The 14,994-nt window shown below is 43.2% G+C and overlaps 1 protein-coding gene across 1 annotated transcript in view; it reads left to right on the forward strand.

Moving 5' to 3' along the window:
- Positions 1-11,245, forward strand: part of abca7 (ATP-binding cassette, sub-family A (ABC1), member 7) — a gene marked incomplete at its 3' end in the record, with an annotated part of 57,063 nt that extends 45,818 nt beyond the window's left edge. The window contains exons 38-50 of the mRNA XM_080729605.1: positions 73-188; positions 2,339-2,483; positions 3,476-3,599; positions 4,144-4,273; positions 4,503-4,629; positions 5,470-5,532; positions 5,736-5,842; positions 6,607-6,748; positions 7,220-7,354; positions 7,460-7,563; positions 8,584-8,676; positions 9,476-9,725; positions 10,532-11,245. Of these exons, the coding sequence (XP_080585731.1) occupies positions 73-188; positions 2,339-2,483; positions 3,476-3,599; positions 4,144-4,273; positions 4,503-4,629; positions 5,470-5,532; positions 5,736-5,842; positions 6,607-6,748; positions 7,220-7,354; positions 7,460-7,563; positions 8,584-8,676; positions 9,476-9,725; positions 10,532-11,245 (2,250 nt within the window). The remainder of the gene's footprint in view (positions 1-72; positions 189-2,338; positions 2,484-3,475; positions 3,600-4,143; positions 4,274-4,502; positions 4,630-5,469; positions 5,533-5,735; positions 5,843-6,606; positions 6,749-7,219; positions 7,355-7,459; positions 7,564-8,583; positions 8,677-9,475; positions 9,726-10,531) is intronic.
- Positions 11,246-14,994: the final 3,749 nt, after the last annotated feature.

A 14,994-nucleotide genomic window follows, 5' to 3' on the forward strand; every position in this document is an offset into this window, starting at 1 on the left:
ATACATTTAGGGAGGAACAATCCACAATGATATTGGTTTTATCAGTGTCATGGTTGTTTGTTTGTGTTCCAGTTGAACTACACAGTTCCAGCCACCATGGTGGTGTTGATCTTCATAGCGTTCCAGCAGCAGTCCTACGTCTCTGAGAAAAACCTGCCTGCCCTGGTTCTGCTGCTGCTTCTGTACGGGTAAGGAGAGCTGCTGAATGGACTCTAGTCTTGTGTAGCCAGACAACTATTCCACCATCTCCGAATGCAAGAACAGATGCTATCATCTTCAGTCATTTCTGTTCACGAAAATATATTTTTAAATATATAATATTGAGGGAGGCAAACAGTCTGGCTCGTGAGACGGCAACTAACACAATGTGAAGAAAATATGCAGAACTCACATTAGAGTAGTGTACATTTGAAGACACTTACAGTATACCAGTATGACACAATTGACCATACAATTCTAATACAACGTCTCGAACACTGGGTAGGACTGTCAGGTACAGCTCTGTCCTGGTTTTGCTCTTATCTGACAGGCAGAAGCTACTCTGTTAATCTAGCTGACTTCGAGTCAAACAAACACAACATCTGCTCTGGTATTCCACAGGGCTCGATTCTTGGTCCTTTATTATTCTCCCTCTATATACTGCCGCTGGGAGAACTTATTTCCGCTCACGGTGTGAATTTCCATTTCTATGCTGATGACACCCAGTTGTACCTTTCGGTGGCTACGGACGACCCCTGTGCTCTAGACCCATTGCTGACGTGCGTGTCCAGCATAAAATGCTGGATGAGTGAGAACTTTCTCAAGCTAAATGAGGACAAGACAGAAGTTCTCATAATAGGTTCTACTGCCCAGAGAGAATCAATAATAAATAGACTTGGTAACCTGGCTAAAGAAAATAACACCTCTGTTAAGAACCTGGGGGTGATCATTGATGCTGAATTAAATTTTAATACACACATTAATCATGTCACGAAGATTGCCTTCTTTCACCTTAGAAATATTGCGCGAATTAGAGCCTATCTGTCGCTGAACGATGCAAAAACGCTGATCCACGCTTTTGTTTTCTCTCGGCTTGATTACTGCAACGCACTTCTCTCTGGTCTGCCAAAGAAAACAACTGACAGATTACAACTTGTTCAAAATGCAGCAGCCAGAGTTTTAACAAAAACTAAGATAAGAGAACATATTACTCCAGTTTTAGCGTCGCTACACTGGCTCCCGGTTGTTTTTAGGATTGATTTTAAAATTCTTTTACTTGTTTATAAAGCTCTAAATGGTCTGGCACCTTCGTACCTCTATAACTGCCTGCATAGATATGTTCCAACCCGCCCACTCAGGTCCTCTAGTGCAGACCTACTTGAGGTGCCAACAATGACATGTAAAAAATATGGTGAAGCAGCTTTCTGCTTCTATGGACCGACAGCTTGGAATAAACTACCACTACACCTAAGACAGGCAGCCTCGGTGGATAGCTTTAAAGCACAGCTCAAGACCTATTTCTTTACTCTTGCTTTTAGCTAAATTTTTTAATCCCTATGCTGCTATTGACGTCCGCACGGCTCTGAAATTGTTCTTCAATGTTCTATGCTTTTATTTTTTCTTGCTTTATTGTAATCATTTTACTTATCTCTTTTTTATGTATTTTTTATTTCTATTTTACTTTTTCTCTGTTAAGCACGTGTGCTTCATTTTATGCTCTGTAAAGCACTTTGAGCTGCATTTCATGTCATGAAAGGTGCTATACAAATAAAGTTTTATTATTATTATTATTATTGGCCACTCAAAATGCTTGTTTCTGATTGGCCGGAGGGTGTTATAAACCCATTATACATTTTATTACCGCTCCTCTTTGACCTCGCGGCCTGATCACAGTTCTAAATGAATACACATAAAATAAATGGTACTGTATTTAACAGTTATTTTTAAGATGACATAGCTACAAGCTATTCTTATAAACAACATGGTTTTCAATATAACCTTCAGCATTTGGGGAAACTTAAATCATATGTGTTATATGTGTACTCTGTGTGTGTAAAATATGTGACTATACCGAGTTGGTACTTCATATTGGATCTCTAACATGCTTAACCCATTAAAACCGGGAAAGCATCTGTTTTGTTTTAGATTGTTCTGTTGGCTATTAAAAAATAAATGCTATTATTACATGATCTGCTATTTTTTATTTCATCTTGAAAGTGTTGAATTATTTTGAATTACGAAAAAGTTTGAACCACTGATTTAGAAGGCATTTGTAGAATGGGCCTCAGGTCTTCTAGGGACAGTGGAGAAGAGAAGCGGTGAGTTGATTGACAGTGTTATAATGATGTGTTCCTTCCAGGTGGTCCATCACTCCTCTCATGTACCCAGCATCCTTCTTGTTCAGCGTTCCCAGCACAGCCTACGTGTTCCTGACCTCCATCAACCTCTTCATCGGCATCAACGGCAGCATCGCCACCTTCGTCCTGGAGCTGTTTGTGGACGAGGTACGCAAGCTAACTTCCTTGTTTTTAGATCATCTTCCTTGATGTACAACAGGGGTTCTCAAACCTTTTTTAGGCCGTGACCCCCAAAATAAACATATATGAACTGGGGACCCCACCCTGACAATCACTTGGAATTGAAGGTATTACATTTAATGTGACTCGGGTTCCACAGATGAGTATTGTGAAAATAGCCGATCTACATGCTCACAACGCAAGGCGTTGTGAGCATGTAGATCGGCTATTTTCACAATGTTCGCCGCTTGCTCACTTAATAGTTGACAGTTTGGACAGTTTGGTATTAAAACGGTCTTGAAAGTCCTTAAATTGTCACTTTAGAAATGTGCAGATACCACTTATACTGTGTGTTGGTTTGTTTACCATTGAGTGAGAAAAAAATGACATTAAGCTAATCATCTGGGGACCCCCTGGACATGACACTAGTATACCGCAGGGACTTACTCCCAATCCAAACCATGACGCTGAGTGCCAAACAGAAGGCATTTTTCAGAGTCTTTGGTATGACCCAACCGGGGTTCGAACCAAGCCCCCAGAACCAAGGGGGAGGGCTGAAGCGCCATGGACATGGTGGCCGTTTGAGGTACTGCAGTTTGGGCTTCTAACACATGAACGCGCATCTAGGCTTTTTGTATTGACTGCGCGTTCATAGCGGAAGTGCTCGTTCATGAATTGGAGCCCCAGCGCGTCCATGAACAAACTCTATGACGCAAAACACGTCACTTAAGCCCCGCTACGTCACATTTCAGAGGCGTTTCCAAACGCGGAAGTACGCTTCATGCGCTGGGTGAGCAACTCAATGCAAGTGGACGGGCGGGGATATCTGGTGCCCTCTCTATACTTATTATTACTCTATGGTTCGAACCCCGTCAGGGTAGGCATTCTGCAGGCGTGGGGCAGTGGAGCAGAATGCCTGGTCGCCCATGTGATGTGTTGTTAAAAACTACAGCATGTGTTGGATTCTTCCTCCTCTCTAGTACCTGAACGAGGTGAACAGGATCCTGAAGAAAGTCTTCCTCATCTTCCCCCATTTCTGTCTGGGCCGAGGCCTCATCGACATGGCCAAGAACCAGGCCATGGCTGACGCCTTCCAGAGGCTGGGTGAGTTATTAATACCACTAGTACTAATCTAATACTAATATTTAGTTGAGCCATGAAGTGATTATGAAACTATTGCAATGAGGTTGTACATGACACTCTGTCAGCATTCTGACTCAATACACTGTATTAATATTCAAACCACGACTAATGATGTCTATAAACTCCACTAAATCTGAGATAGAGAAATTGTCTACACACTGGAGGGATCTGTGATCACTGTTTTGAAACCCCATGGCTCTATATTATCTCTGGGCCCTAACTCTACTCTCTGTACTATCCCTGGAGGTCCCTTTTTGAGGTTGTAGATCTGCTATTTTTCTAGCCCAGAATATGAACACCATACTAAAGTTCATTTGGATAACCACTTTCATCCTGGAGACTATATTTTGGGCATGTCATTATAGGCAAGATATTTCACAACTTTGTGAAAACAACAGATCTACCCACAATGCATATGGCAGCACTATTTTGGTTACATTTCAACATGTACAGTATGATTCACAGCAGGTGAATAACAGTGAGTGTTGCTGTGTGTTGCCGCCAGGCTCCAGGCCCAGCCTGGACCCTCTGCAGTGGGACTTTGTAGGGAAGAACCTGTTCTGCATGGCTGCTGAGGGCCTGATCTTCTTCATCTTCACTGTACTGCTGCAGTATGGCTTCTTCATCCGCTGCAAGTAGGTTCTATGGTTCTGAACAACTCAACACTTTGAATGATTCTGAACAGCACAGCACCTTGAATGGTTCTGAACATACACACCTCTGCTTTTGTATTTATGCTTTGTTTTCCCTGTGTAATGTCGTGTGTGTGTGTGTGTGTGTGTGTGTGTGTGTGTGTGTGTGTGTGTGTGTGTGTGTGTGTGTGTGTGTGTGTGTGTGTGTGTGTGCGTGTGCGTGCGTGTGTAGGCCATGTTGGACAGAGGCAGGGCTGCCTCCTCTGGGTCCAGAGGATGAGGACATTGCCAGAGAGAGAGACAGGGTGACCGGAGGGCGAGCAAACGGTGACATCCTGACCGTTATGGACCTCAGCAAGGTGACTGTCACTCACACACACAGCCCCCAATACCATTTACAATTTAGGCATTTAGCAGACGCTTTTAATCCAAAGCGACTTACAATAGAGGGTATGCACGTGACATCATCATCATACCAGGAAGTTATGAAGGAACGCCTACTGACTGAGTGGCAAAAAACTAATTTCTGGCCTTGACAGCCCATACATCCAAACAGAAAAGTCCTATCTGATTGCATTAAACTACATTAAACTCACTTTGCAACTCACTTTGCCACTCAATTTGCCACTCGATTTTCCATTCACTTTATGCATGCGCATACCCTCTATAAGCAGGTAATACATCAATATAATAAGCAAGATAATATGTCCGTACATGAACAACAATAATAAGGCATAGGAATATCAATCTAGAAAAACAATAACATTGATAGACCACGCACCTAATCAGCAAAAAAAACCTTTCTAAAACCTAATAATGCTATCTAGCTTCATGTATGGTCATTGAGGGAAAGGGGAGTGTTGCAGTAGTGCTATGGGTTTAGGTGGAGTCTGAAGAGGTGAGTCTTCAGTCCACGGCGGAAGCTAGGGAGTGAGTCTGTAGTTCTAAGTGCGACAGGGAGTTTATTCCACAGTTTGGGGGCCAGGAGGGCAAATTGTCTAGGACGAGTGGATTTTTGTCCTGGGGTTTTTAGCGAGGGTTCTGTCACTGTCTTGAGTGAACGCAGTGAACCGATACATCTCCAGCACTCGTCTTGAAAAGACACCTACTCCCTAGGCATATGGCAACTAGTTGTTTTGTTGGGTTGTTTGTTTGTGTGTGTGACAGTATGTGAGCATTTGTGTCATCTGTGTTGACAGGTCTATAAAGCTGGCAGGAAGCCAGCAGTAGATCGTCTGTGTCTGGGGATTCCTCGCGGTGAGGTGAGAAGAAAAAATAAAAATACAGTAAACATTAGTTATTCATTTTCACCCATTTGTGGACACAATTCACTGTGTGTGCGTGTGTGCGTGTGTGCGTGTGCGTGTGTGCGCGTGTGCGTGCGTGCGTGTGCGCGTGCGCGCGTGTGTGTGTGTGTGTGTGTGTGCGCGTGCGCGTGCGTGTGCGTGTGTGTGTGTGCGCACAGTGTTTTGGTCTGCTGGGGGTGAACGGAGCAGGGAAGACGACAACGTTTCGCATGCTGACCGGAGACACTTCTGTCACCTACGGAAACGCCTTCCTCAACCACCACAGGTATACTGTATATACTGTATAAATACAATGGAAGTGTGTCAAAAGTAAACTAACAACTTACATGTGGAGTCACATTGCTCACTTTTGTGTAGGTGTGCCAACAGTTATTTGTGGAGTCACACTCCCCTCTACTGACAACTGCTGTTATTTTTGTTTGTTGATTATTATTTTACTGTTTGTCTTTACTACTATTATCAGTGCTGCTACAATATCTGAGAAGCCAAGCCAAATGTTTTTATTCTAATGTACCTGTACACAACGATAGAGATGACCTTTCACTTTGAGAATAATGATGCAAACGTTTATAAAAGTACAAAATCATGGTGAATTCTCATCATGTTACTGTATCTGGAGCAAAAGAAAGCTCCTGTTGTATAAGCCAAGGGATTTTGTGTAGTGTGTTGCATATTTTAACGTAATATACATTTTTTTATGTTTTTATTCATTAATTTTGATTATTGTTTGGATCCAAAGTTTTATACAATTGTGTCAATAAAGTTAACTAAACTAACTATCTGAACCCAAACATCTTGATATAGCTTAATACTGTACATTGTCCAAGTAGTCAAAAACATTTTATGTAGTCAAACACATGTTTTATAATATGGAACAAAGCCAAGAATTACGGGTTTGTTTGTTTGTTTTTTGCAAAGTTATAAATGGCACATTCCTGACACAATCTTTGCTAAACCAGTGATTGTATTAGTAAAATGTAAAGCGATGGTGTCAGCTGATCCCCAGTTTGATGAGTGTGTTGTTTTCAGCATTCTGACAGAGATGGAGCACGTCCACCAGCTGATGGGCTACTGTCCCCAGTTTGACGCCATCAGTGACCTGCTGACCGGCAGAGAACATTTGGACTTCTATGCACGCCTCCGAGGGGTCCCAGAGGACAGCGTCACCAAGGTCAGGATGATGAGGACGTATTTTTCTGTCACGGACGCGGAGCATTTCTTTTTAACCACAGGAATCCTAGCGTCCCTATTCTGGGGGTCAAACATTTGGCAACGCTAGCAGATCGGTTATTGGTTGGCTATTGTCTGAGAAATGTATCTCAGAATGTCATTTAGGTGATACTTGAAAATCCAAATGACGTGCTTTCAATTTCAACTTCATGTACGCCCAATGGTGTTGAGTAGATGTGCCTTTGACCAAACTAATAGTGGAAGTATCTGGAGCCCTTGCCACACACTGCAAAACTACAGCTTATTTCAAAAAGAACTTTCCTGTTGAGCGAAAACAGGAGAGGGCCCGGTATACAGCCTTGAGGGACTCCCGACCAAGTGTGTATGTGTGTTAATTCATGAATATGAATCAGTCGTTTGTTCAGAGATATGTATTTTTATTTACCTATATGTGTTGTTGTTTCCCTGGCAGGTGTCCGAGTGGGGGGTGAGGAAGCTGGGACTGAGTCAGTATGCTGACAGAGAGGCTGGAGGCTACAGCGGAGGCAACAAGAGAAAACTGTCCACTGCCATCTCTCTCATAGGAGCTCCTCCTGTTATATTCCTGGTGACTACATCACTCTCACAGACAGTGTCCTGCAAACAGTACTTACACACATACATATAATACACACACAGACATTTTGTGATGTTGTGACTTGGTTGTTGTCAGGATGAGCCCACAACAGGCATGGACCCCAAGGCCAAACGCTTCCTATGGAACTGCATCGTCAGTGTCACCAAGGAGGGCCGGGCTGTAGTTCTCACCTCACACAGGTTGGTGACGCCGCCTCCTACAATGCAGATATTGTCAAAGTGGGTTAAATTCCCAAACAGTTCTGTTGAATAGCCGTCTGTAGTCTCATTTCTGATAATACATCAATGCATCCTAGTGTAACAGCTAAATTATATCAACACAAGGTGTGATATATATAAGGGATAATATTCAATATTCATAGAATATTACTAGGCTCCAAAATATCAAACAGTATGGGAATGTGATTGAAGGTATTTAGGGATAGAGAAAAGGCATGTTGATCGATGCTTGTGCCTTCATAAACAACAGTAACCTTGTATCAGCTAGTTGATCTTTTATAGGCAACAGTACTTGTCCAACTTTATTTATAGAGTAACCCAAAAGTTTGCCGGACTACTTGTTGCACAGTTTTGGCAGCACACACTCAAGTCATTATGTGAAATCAACTGGCTTCATTGTGAAAATGCAGAAACAGCAACCACACTTGCAATTTCCCAGATTGCATCTTTCTAGTTTCCAGTGTTGTAGTGTTCTTTGCCAGTGTTAAAGAGGGTATGCGCATGTATATATAAGTGAATAGCAAATCGAGTGGCAAATTGAGTTTAACATAGTTTAACGTCGTTCAATGCAATCAGATAGGACTTTTCTTTTTGGATGTATGGGCTGTCAAGGCCAGAAAGTAGTTTGTTGCCACTCAGTAGGCGACACTCAGTAGGCTTCTGGGTATGATGATGATGTCACACGCATACCCTCTATAGTGTTCTCTCACTACATCTCCTGCAGTCTCAGTGTCATTTCACTATCGTTTAGTCTCTCTTGCACGTAATCATACTGTACATATATGTCTTATGCTCTTAGTAACTATGTATGACTGACTGACTCTCTTGTAGTGCACACATTTTGTACCAAGTACATATTTTAGTTAATAAATACATCGCTCTCTGCAGTGAATGTACTGATAGGTAGTGGTGCTGACAAAGCACACGCAGTGCAGAGCTTGTGTTTCACTGCCAGTGTCGGGGTGTTTGTGTTGTTGTCAGCATGGAGGAATGTGAGGCTCTGTGCACCAGGATGGCCATCATGGTCAACGGGAGGTTCCAGTGTCTGGGTTCCGTACAGCACCTGAAGAACAGGTGAGTACCCTGCACACTCTCTGCCTTCGCTGTGTCTTTATATTCCTGTAGGGGACTCACAATTACAATAAGTGCAAAAGTTGGAAATAAGCGACACAAACCCAAACATCAAATCTAGCATACTAGGCATGAAATTGATATCCTGACCTGAAAATGTGTTTTCTGTTTACTAAAGAGCTGGAGAGTCCCATGTTACTGAACAAACACTCTATAGCAGGGGTCTTCAACAGGGGGTCCAGGATCCTTAGGGGTTCCTCAGAGTTACTACAGGGGGTCCTTGTTGATAGAAACTTTTTTTCTCCTTTTTTATATGAACCACTTGAACCCTAGCGTCCATATTCAAAGAACTTTAGCCAAAAATAGCAGATCTACAAGTTCACAACGCGAGCGCGAGGCTTTGTGAGCTTGTAGATCGTCTATTTTCAGCAAAGAGGATTGGTGTAGAGGGGGAAAAGACCAGACTAAGTACAGAGTGAAAGGTCAAGTTTATTAAGTATTGACGGTTCAAGTGGTTAAATATCTGAAAACACAAATTGTCATCAATCCAAAATACACTGATGATCGTGCTGTCAAACAATGAAACTATGGAATCTATGAAAAGGTTGTGGGGGTCCCTGCTTCATCTCTCTCTCAACTAAGGGGTCCTTGGCCTGAAAACGTTGAAGACCCCTGCTCTATAGTAATTATTACTATCAGAATATACAGTAGCGCTATATTTAACACTTATATGCCAAGAAATATCACTTACAACCACCTTTAACTTGGTGATCCTTTCCACGTGGCTGGCTGGTTCCCTCAGGTTTGGTGACGGCTACACCATCATTTTGCGCATGGACGACTCGGAGCGGGGCGAGGAACCCTGTCCGGTGGACAGCTACATCAGAAGCTCCTTCCCCGGCATCGAGCAGAAGGAGCGCCACCAGAACGTGCTGCAGTACCAGCTGCCCTCGCACGCCTGCTGCCTGGCGCGCGTCTTCGACGTGCTCGCCAACAACTCAGAGGAGCTGGGCATCGTCGACTACTCTGTGTCTCAGACCACCCTGGATCAGGTGAGGGGCACCGTGGGCAAGGCCAGGCGAGATTTATTTGTATGGAAGAGCATTTCAACAAGGTAAAATTCAAAAGGCGCTTAACATAAAACGTTAAATAGAGTAAAATGAACACGTTATAAAACAGGACGTGAATACAACGAAGAGTACAAAAATGGAAACGGAAGAGTAAAATTACTTATTAAGTGCAGAAGTAAGATTAAAAAATCTCAGTAAAAGGCAGCAGCAAACAGAAAGGTTTTTAGCTTTAACTAGAGTTGTTGCAGTTTTCTGGAAAAGAGTTTCCTGATATGGGGTGCATGAAAAATATATTTTTTTAAGATATGTTTTTGGGCTTTCATGCCTTTATTGATAGGACAGTAGACTGACAGGAAATGGGGAGAGAGACGAGGAGTGACACGCAGCAAAGGTAGTCTGGATCTGGAATCGAACCAGCGACACGCTGTCAGGCTACACTGAGCCTATGTGGTATACACCTGGACCGGTAGGTCAGTGGGCACCCTGCGCTGTTTAGTTTTGACTCTGGGTTCAAAAAGGTTGGTTCATGATTAGCACAATAGTATCACAGTATCAGAAATGTATTTATTATTTGACAGACAGTGAGCTGGTGTAAAGATCTAAGAACTGGATTGATATGATCCACTTTCTTAGGATTAGTAAGGACTCAGGCAGCAGTGTTCTGAATCAACTGCAGTCATTTGATTGATTCTTTAGGGAAACCTGGGCAACTGAAAGTAAATATATGGGATTCGTTTGTTTATTACTTTTCATTGTTGCAATTAACTTCATATCGCGTCTTCTTTCAGGTGTTCGTCAACTTTGCAAAGGAGCAGAGTGACGACGACCGACTCGCGGCTGTGGTCGTCAACAACGGAACCACGCCTCCCCGCCGCCCAGCTCCACCCGCCCACATCGCCCTACCCACAGTTCCACCCACAGTTCCACCCACAGTCCCACCCACAGCCCCACCCACAGCCCCACCCACAGCCCAACCACGGACGCCAGTCAGGCCGCTGCCTCGATCCGGCAAGGCCGCTCCGCGGTCTGCCAATTCCGCCGGCGGCAAGCCGGAAGAGGACAAACCCCGAGAGGGCAGTACATCTGTGGAGGACAATCCCAGAGCCAGCACGTCCAACAGAGAGACGGACGCCGGCGTGGCCATGAGCGTTCTGCCCAAAGCAGAGGAGAAGGAGGCCGAAGAAGACACGTCCACCTGTAGCGGACCCAGCTGCAGCAGCAGCGGTGGTAACGTCACCCAGGAGACCACAGTGGATGAGCCCAGATGTCCTCCTGGCCCAGGGGACAGCTGTAACAAAGACCCTGGGGACAGCTGTAACAACGACCCTGGGGACCGCTGTAACAAAGACTCTGGGGACAGCTGTAGCCAGGAGGACCCTGGGGACCGCTGTAACAAAGACTCTGGGGACAGCTGTAGCAAGGAGGACCCTGGGGACCGCTGTAGCAAGGACCCTGCCTCTCTCTTCATAGTGGGCAGCAACACAAAGGACAGCCAGGTGTGATGTGAGACTAGTGGATGCACGCAGGCCGATGGATCGTCTCTGTTTTGAGGCTTCTTGCTCCGTTTTGTCGGGATGAACATAAATATACGTAGGATCTGCATTGGCCATTGGGGTCGTAGGTCAAGGTCGCTGACGTATCGCCTGGGGAAGCCATAACTCCACTGCAAGAAATATGCCTTGGGTCATTTGTAGCGACTGTCAGGTCGCAGTTAGTATGAAAACGTCCACCTCATGCCCATGAGTGAGTCACGCTCAGTACGTCAGTCACGCTGATGTCCGCCACGCTCATGTCCGAGGCAGCTCAAAAAAAGGTTGTAAGTAACACATTTGGTGTAACACTCATTCACATGGGGCTGTGCTGTGTCACTGATTGGCTGTGGCTTTCACAGACAGCTCAGTTGTTTAACTGAACAGCTGGGGGAAATTGCTGCGTGACCTGACGGTCGCTTCTCGCCCTTACGGCGTGTAACTTGTTAGTACCTGGAGAGACTTTACTGTTACTATCTACTTTAAGGAACAAAATATATTTTGGTATGAAAACCCACAATTTTAATTTAACCAAGTATCCTGTGTCATAACAGAAAGCTACGTGCCTGGAATTTACAAACCAGACCTAATGGCCTGTGTGTCAGGGAGGGACTGGGAGTGACGGATGACCTGTTTTAGACGATCGTAATGGGCAAGGCTGAAATTTGAAAATGGGTTGAGAATTCAACGAGTTATGATCATTTTAGTGTGGATTAGCGCTTCTGCTTCAAAACACAATGAACAGCAGTGGCCAATGCAGTATCTATGTGTAACTATGTGGTTGAACTCGATGCCAGCAGTCACCCAATAATCAAGGCCTGTCTTCATGTCTTGTGGAGTGATACAGTACGAAACGGACAATGGAATGGAATAAAAACACAATTTAATTGATTCAGAAAGGAAATATTATTTCCCTATGAAGAAAAGCAACTCTGAGTGAGACAGCTACCACTTCTCAAGTAATGGGTTTGGTGCCTTTATTAGACTCCAACGAGAAAGCTTTGTAATTGTTGTCAATCAGCCTTTTGCTTGCTGCCTGTCGCCCCACGTTGAAATGAAAAAACTCCACTCAAAGCGGTAAAGTTAAAAGGGGCACTACAAGTTGCTGTGTAGAATGCACAAAAAAACAGTGCTGTGCACCCCGTGTTTTCTTTGGCATCCCGCAAAAACATGTTCTGTTCTGTCTGAACTGGTGACTGTATGTCAGTGTTTCTCAAACTTTCAAATTTCAAGGTCTCCCCTTAACTCTTGACAGTGTACAATTGGAACCAAATGGACCCGATAGGGTTCATTTGGTTCCATTTGTACACTGTCAGAGTTACAGACTTGTATGGGTCAATTTAGAGCAGATGTGACTGCCAATTTAGATCCCCCTAAAGGAGCCTAGAGAGTCTCCGAAATCATATTCATATTTCCAGTAAACATGCTGTATAGGAGTGTATGGTTATTCTCCAAGAAGGTTAAACAATGTAAAGAGGTGTGCTTCCTCAGGGCTCAATCATCAGATCCCTAAAACATCTCAGCTTTACTGTTTCACAAAAAGCACTTTAATGGAGAAAGTAAATGCTGCATGAACTCAAAATAGCCATAATAATATTGTAATAGGAGCTGTTTTGGCTACTGTACGTAATCGTTCCGTACCGTACAGTACTCAATTTGTAATCCATCAAATGGCAATTTGTTGGCCTGGATTTCTGCTGGGATTAGAATGTATTAGTTAGTTCAAGACTTCAGTACCTCGTTATTCATTAGGAAGAACCAGTGGTGTGTTCTGCCGGGGTAGTGGGGGTACACAATATATGTTGTGTGACCTGGAGATATGTTTTGTCGTAGGCAAGCGTAGCCATTAAAACCGTCTGAGAAAGCATATCGGATACACAGGAGGAGGGGTTTGGCAGTAAAAATGTGGACTTCGATAGCCGAGTCTGGGGTGACGGTAGCTATTGTCTTTCTTGGGGTGATAATTAATGGCCGCTGGTGAAAGAATTCACACATTAAACCATAGATCTGCCACACTTCATTATTACCGTATTTGACTGGTTCATGGCCATCGGTGACCATGCGCGTGCGTGTATACTGTATACGAGGGCATGTGCGCGTGCTGTGTGCGTGGGAGGTTTGAGAATAATTATAGATAACATTCGAAAAAATCTAGAACACACCACTTGGGACGAACCACAAGGGTCACTTTTTTCTTGTGATGGAAATGTCATTTTGGACCAAAACCTCTCGTATCTGCATCTGTCGTTTTGATTGTTACAAGTCCCTCTGTAAAGTACTGTATGACAGGGGTCTTCAACAGGGGGTCCGGGACCCCTAGGGGGTCCTCAGAGTTACTACAGGGGGTCCTCCAAATCTTCCAATCCTTTTTATATTAACAACTTGAACCCTAGTGTCCATATTCTGAGAACTGTAGCCAAAAATAGCAGATCTACAAGCTCACAACGCCTCGCGCTGCGAGGCGTTGTGAGCTTGTAGATCGGCTATTTTTGGCAAAGCACTTTGGTGTAGAGGGGAAAAAGATTAGACTAAGTACAGAGTGAAAGGTCAAGTTTATTAAGTATTGACGGTTCAAGTGGTTAAATATCTAAAAACACAAATTGACATGAATCCAAAATACACTGATGATTGTGCTGTCAAACAATGAAACTATGGAATCTATGAAGAGGTTGGGGGGGTCCCTGCTTCATCTCTCTCTCAACTAAGGGGTCCCTGGCCTGAAAATGTTGAAGACCCCTGGCCTAGGATCCATTTTGATCCCTGCCCCAAAACACAGACTCTGTGTATTATTTTTCATTTGTTTTTATTTAAGCTTAATATTTAATTGTTTGTTAACAGAACATTTAACTATGTAGCTGAATGTATTTCCAAGGCACTGTGATGCACTCCAATAGAGTGGATATATTGTTACATTTAATGATGGCCATGAATGACCATACTCTCTGAAGAGTTTCATTCCACAAATGCTGAACCAAACATTTGAGAACAGAAAATATAATATATATAAGTCATATTATTTATTTATGGGTCAATGTGCAAATGATGATCTTTGAATGTGGATCTTGATATCTAAGTGTAATGTTTTTATCTTCAAATATGGGAGTTCTTTTTTTTTAGGGTAAAGATCTTATATTAAGTTTAAATTATACAGAATATACTATAATATAATACTGAATGGTCTCGTAATGTATATGCTGGAATGTATTGTACTTACTTGAATATGTGTGTTCGTCTGTGAACATACACTGTGTGTGTGTGTGTGTGTGTGTGTGTGTGCGTGTGTGCGTGCGTGCGTGCGTGCGTGCGTGTGTGTGTGTGCGTGTCCGTGTGTGCGTGCGTGTCCGTGCGTGCGCATGTGTCACTGAAAATACTGTATGGTAAATAAAATGGATAGAAAATAGGTCATTTACAGATAAAGTGTGTTTTTCAGTTTGTGAATGTTCTTTGCTCTCAAAATGAATAAAAACTATTTCTGTGGAAAAGTTAGTGGTGGAAGAAGTACTAATTTGTTTTACTCAAGTAAAAGTAACAATGCTGCAATTTAGAAATATTATGTTTTGTATTCAAAAAATGTATTGGCATCAAAATATACTTACTGTAAGTTATAGGCTACTAATATGCACTGTTCCATTTCAAGTGTATATCATTTTTAACAGTTCTTTGAAAATAGCAGATCTACAAACTCACAATGCGTCGCAAAGTTTAAATTGGTAAGTTGTTAA

The sequence above is a fragment of the Nannobrachium achirus genome, assembly GCF_963921795.1.
Source record: "Nannobrachium achirus genome assembly, chromosome: 1".
In the NCBI taxonomy this organism is placed as follows: domain Eukaryota; kingdom Metazoa; phylum Chordata; class Actinopteri; order Myctophiformes; family Myctophidae; genus Nannobrachium; species Nannobrachium achirus.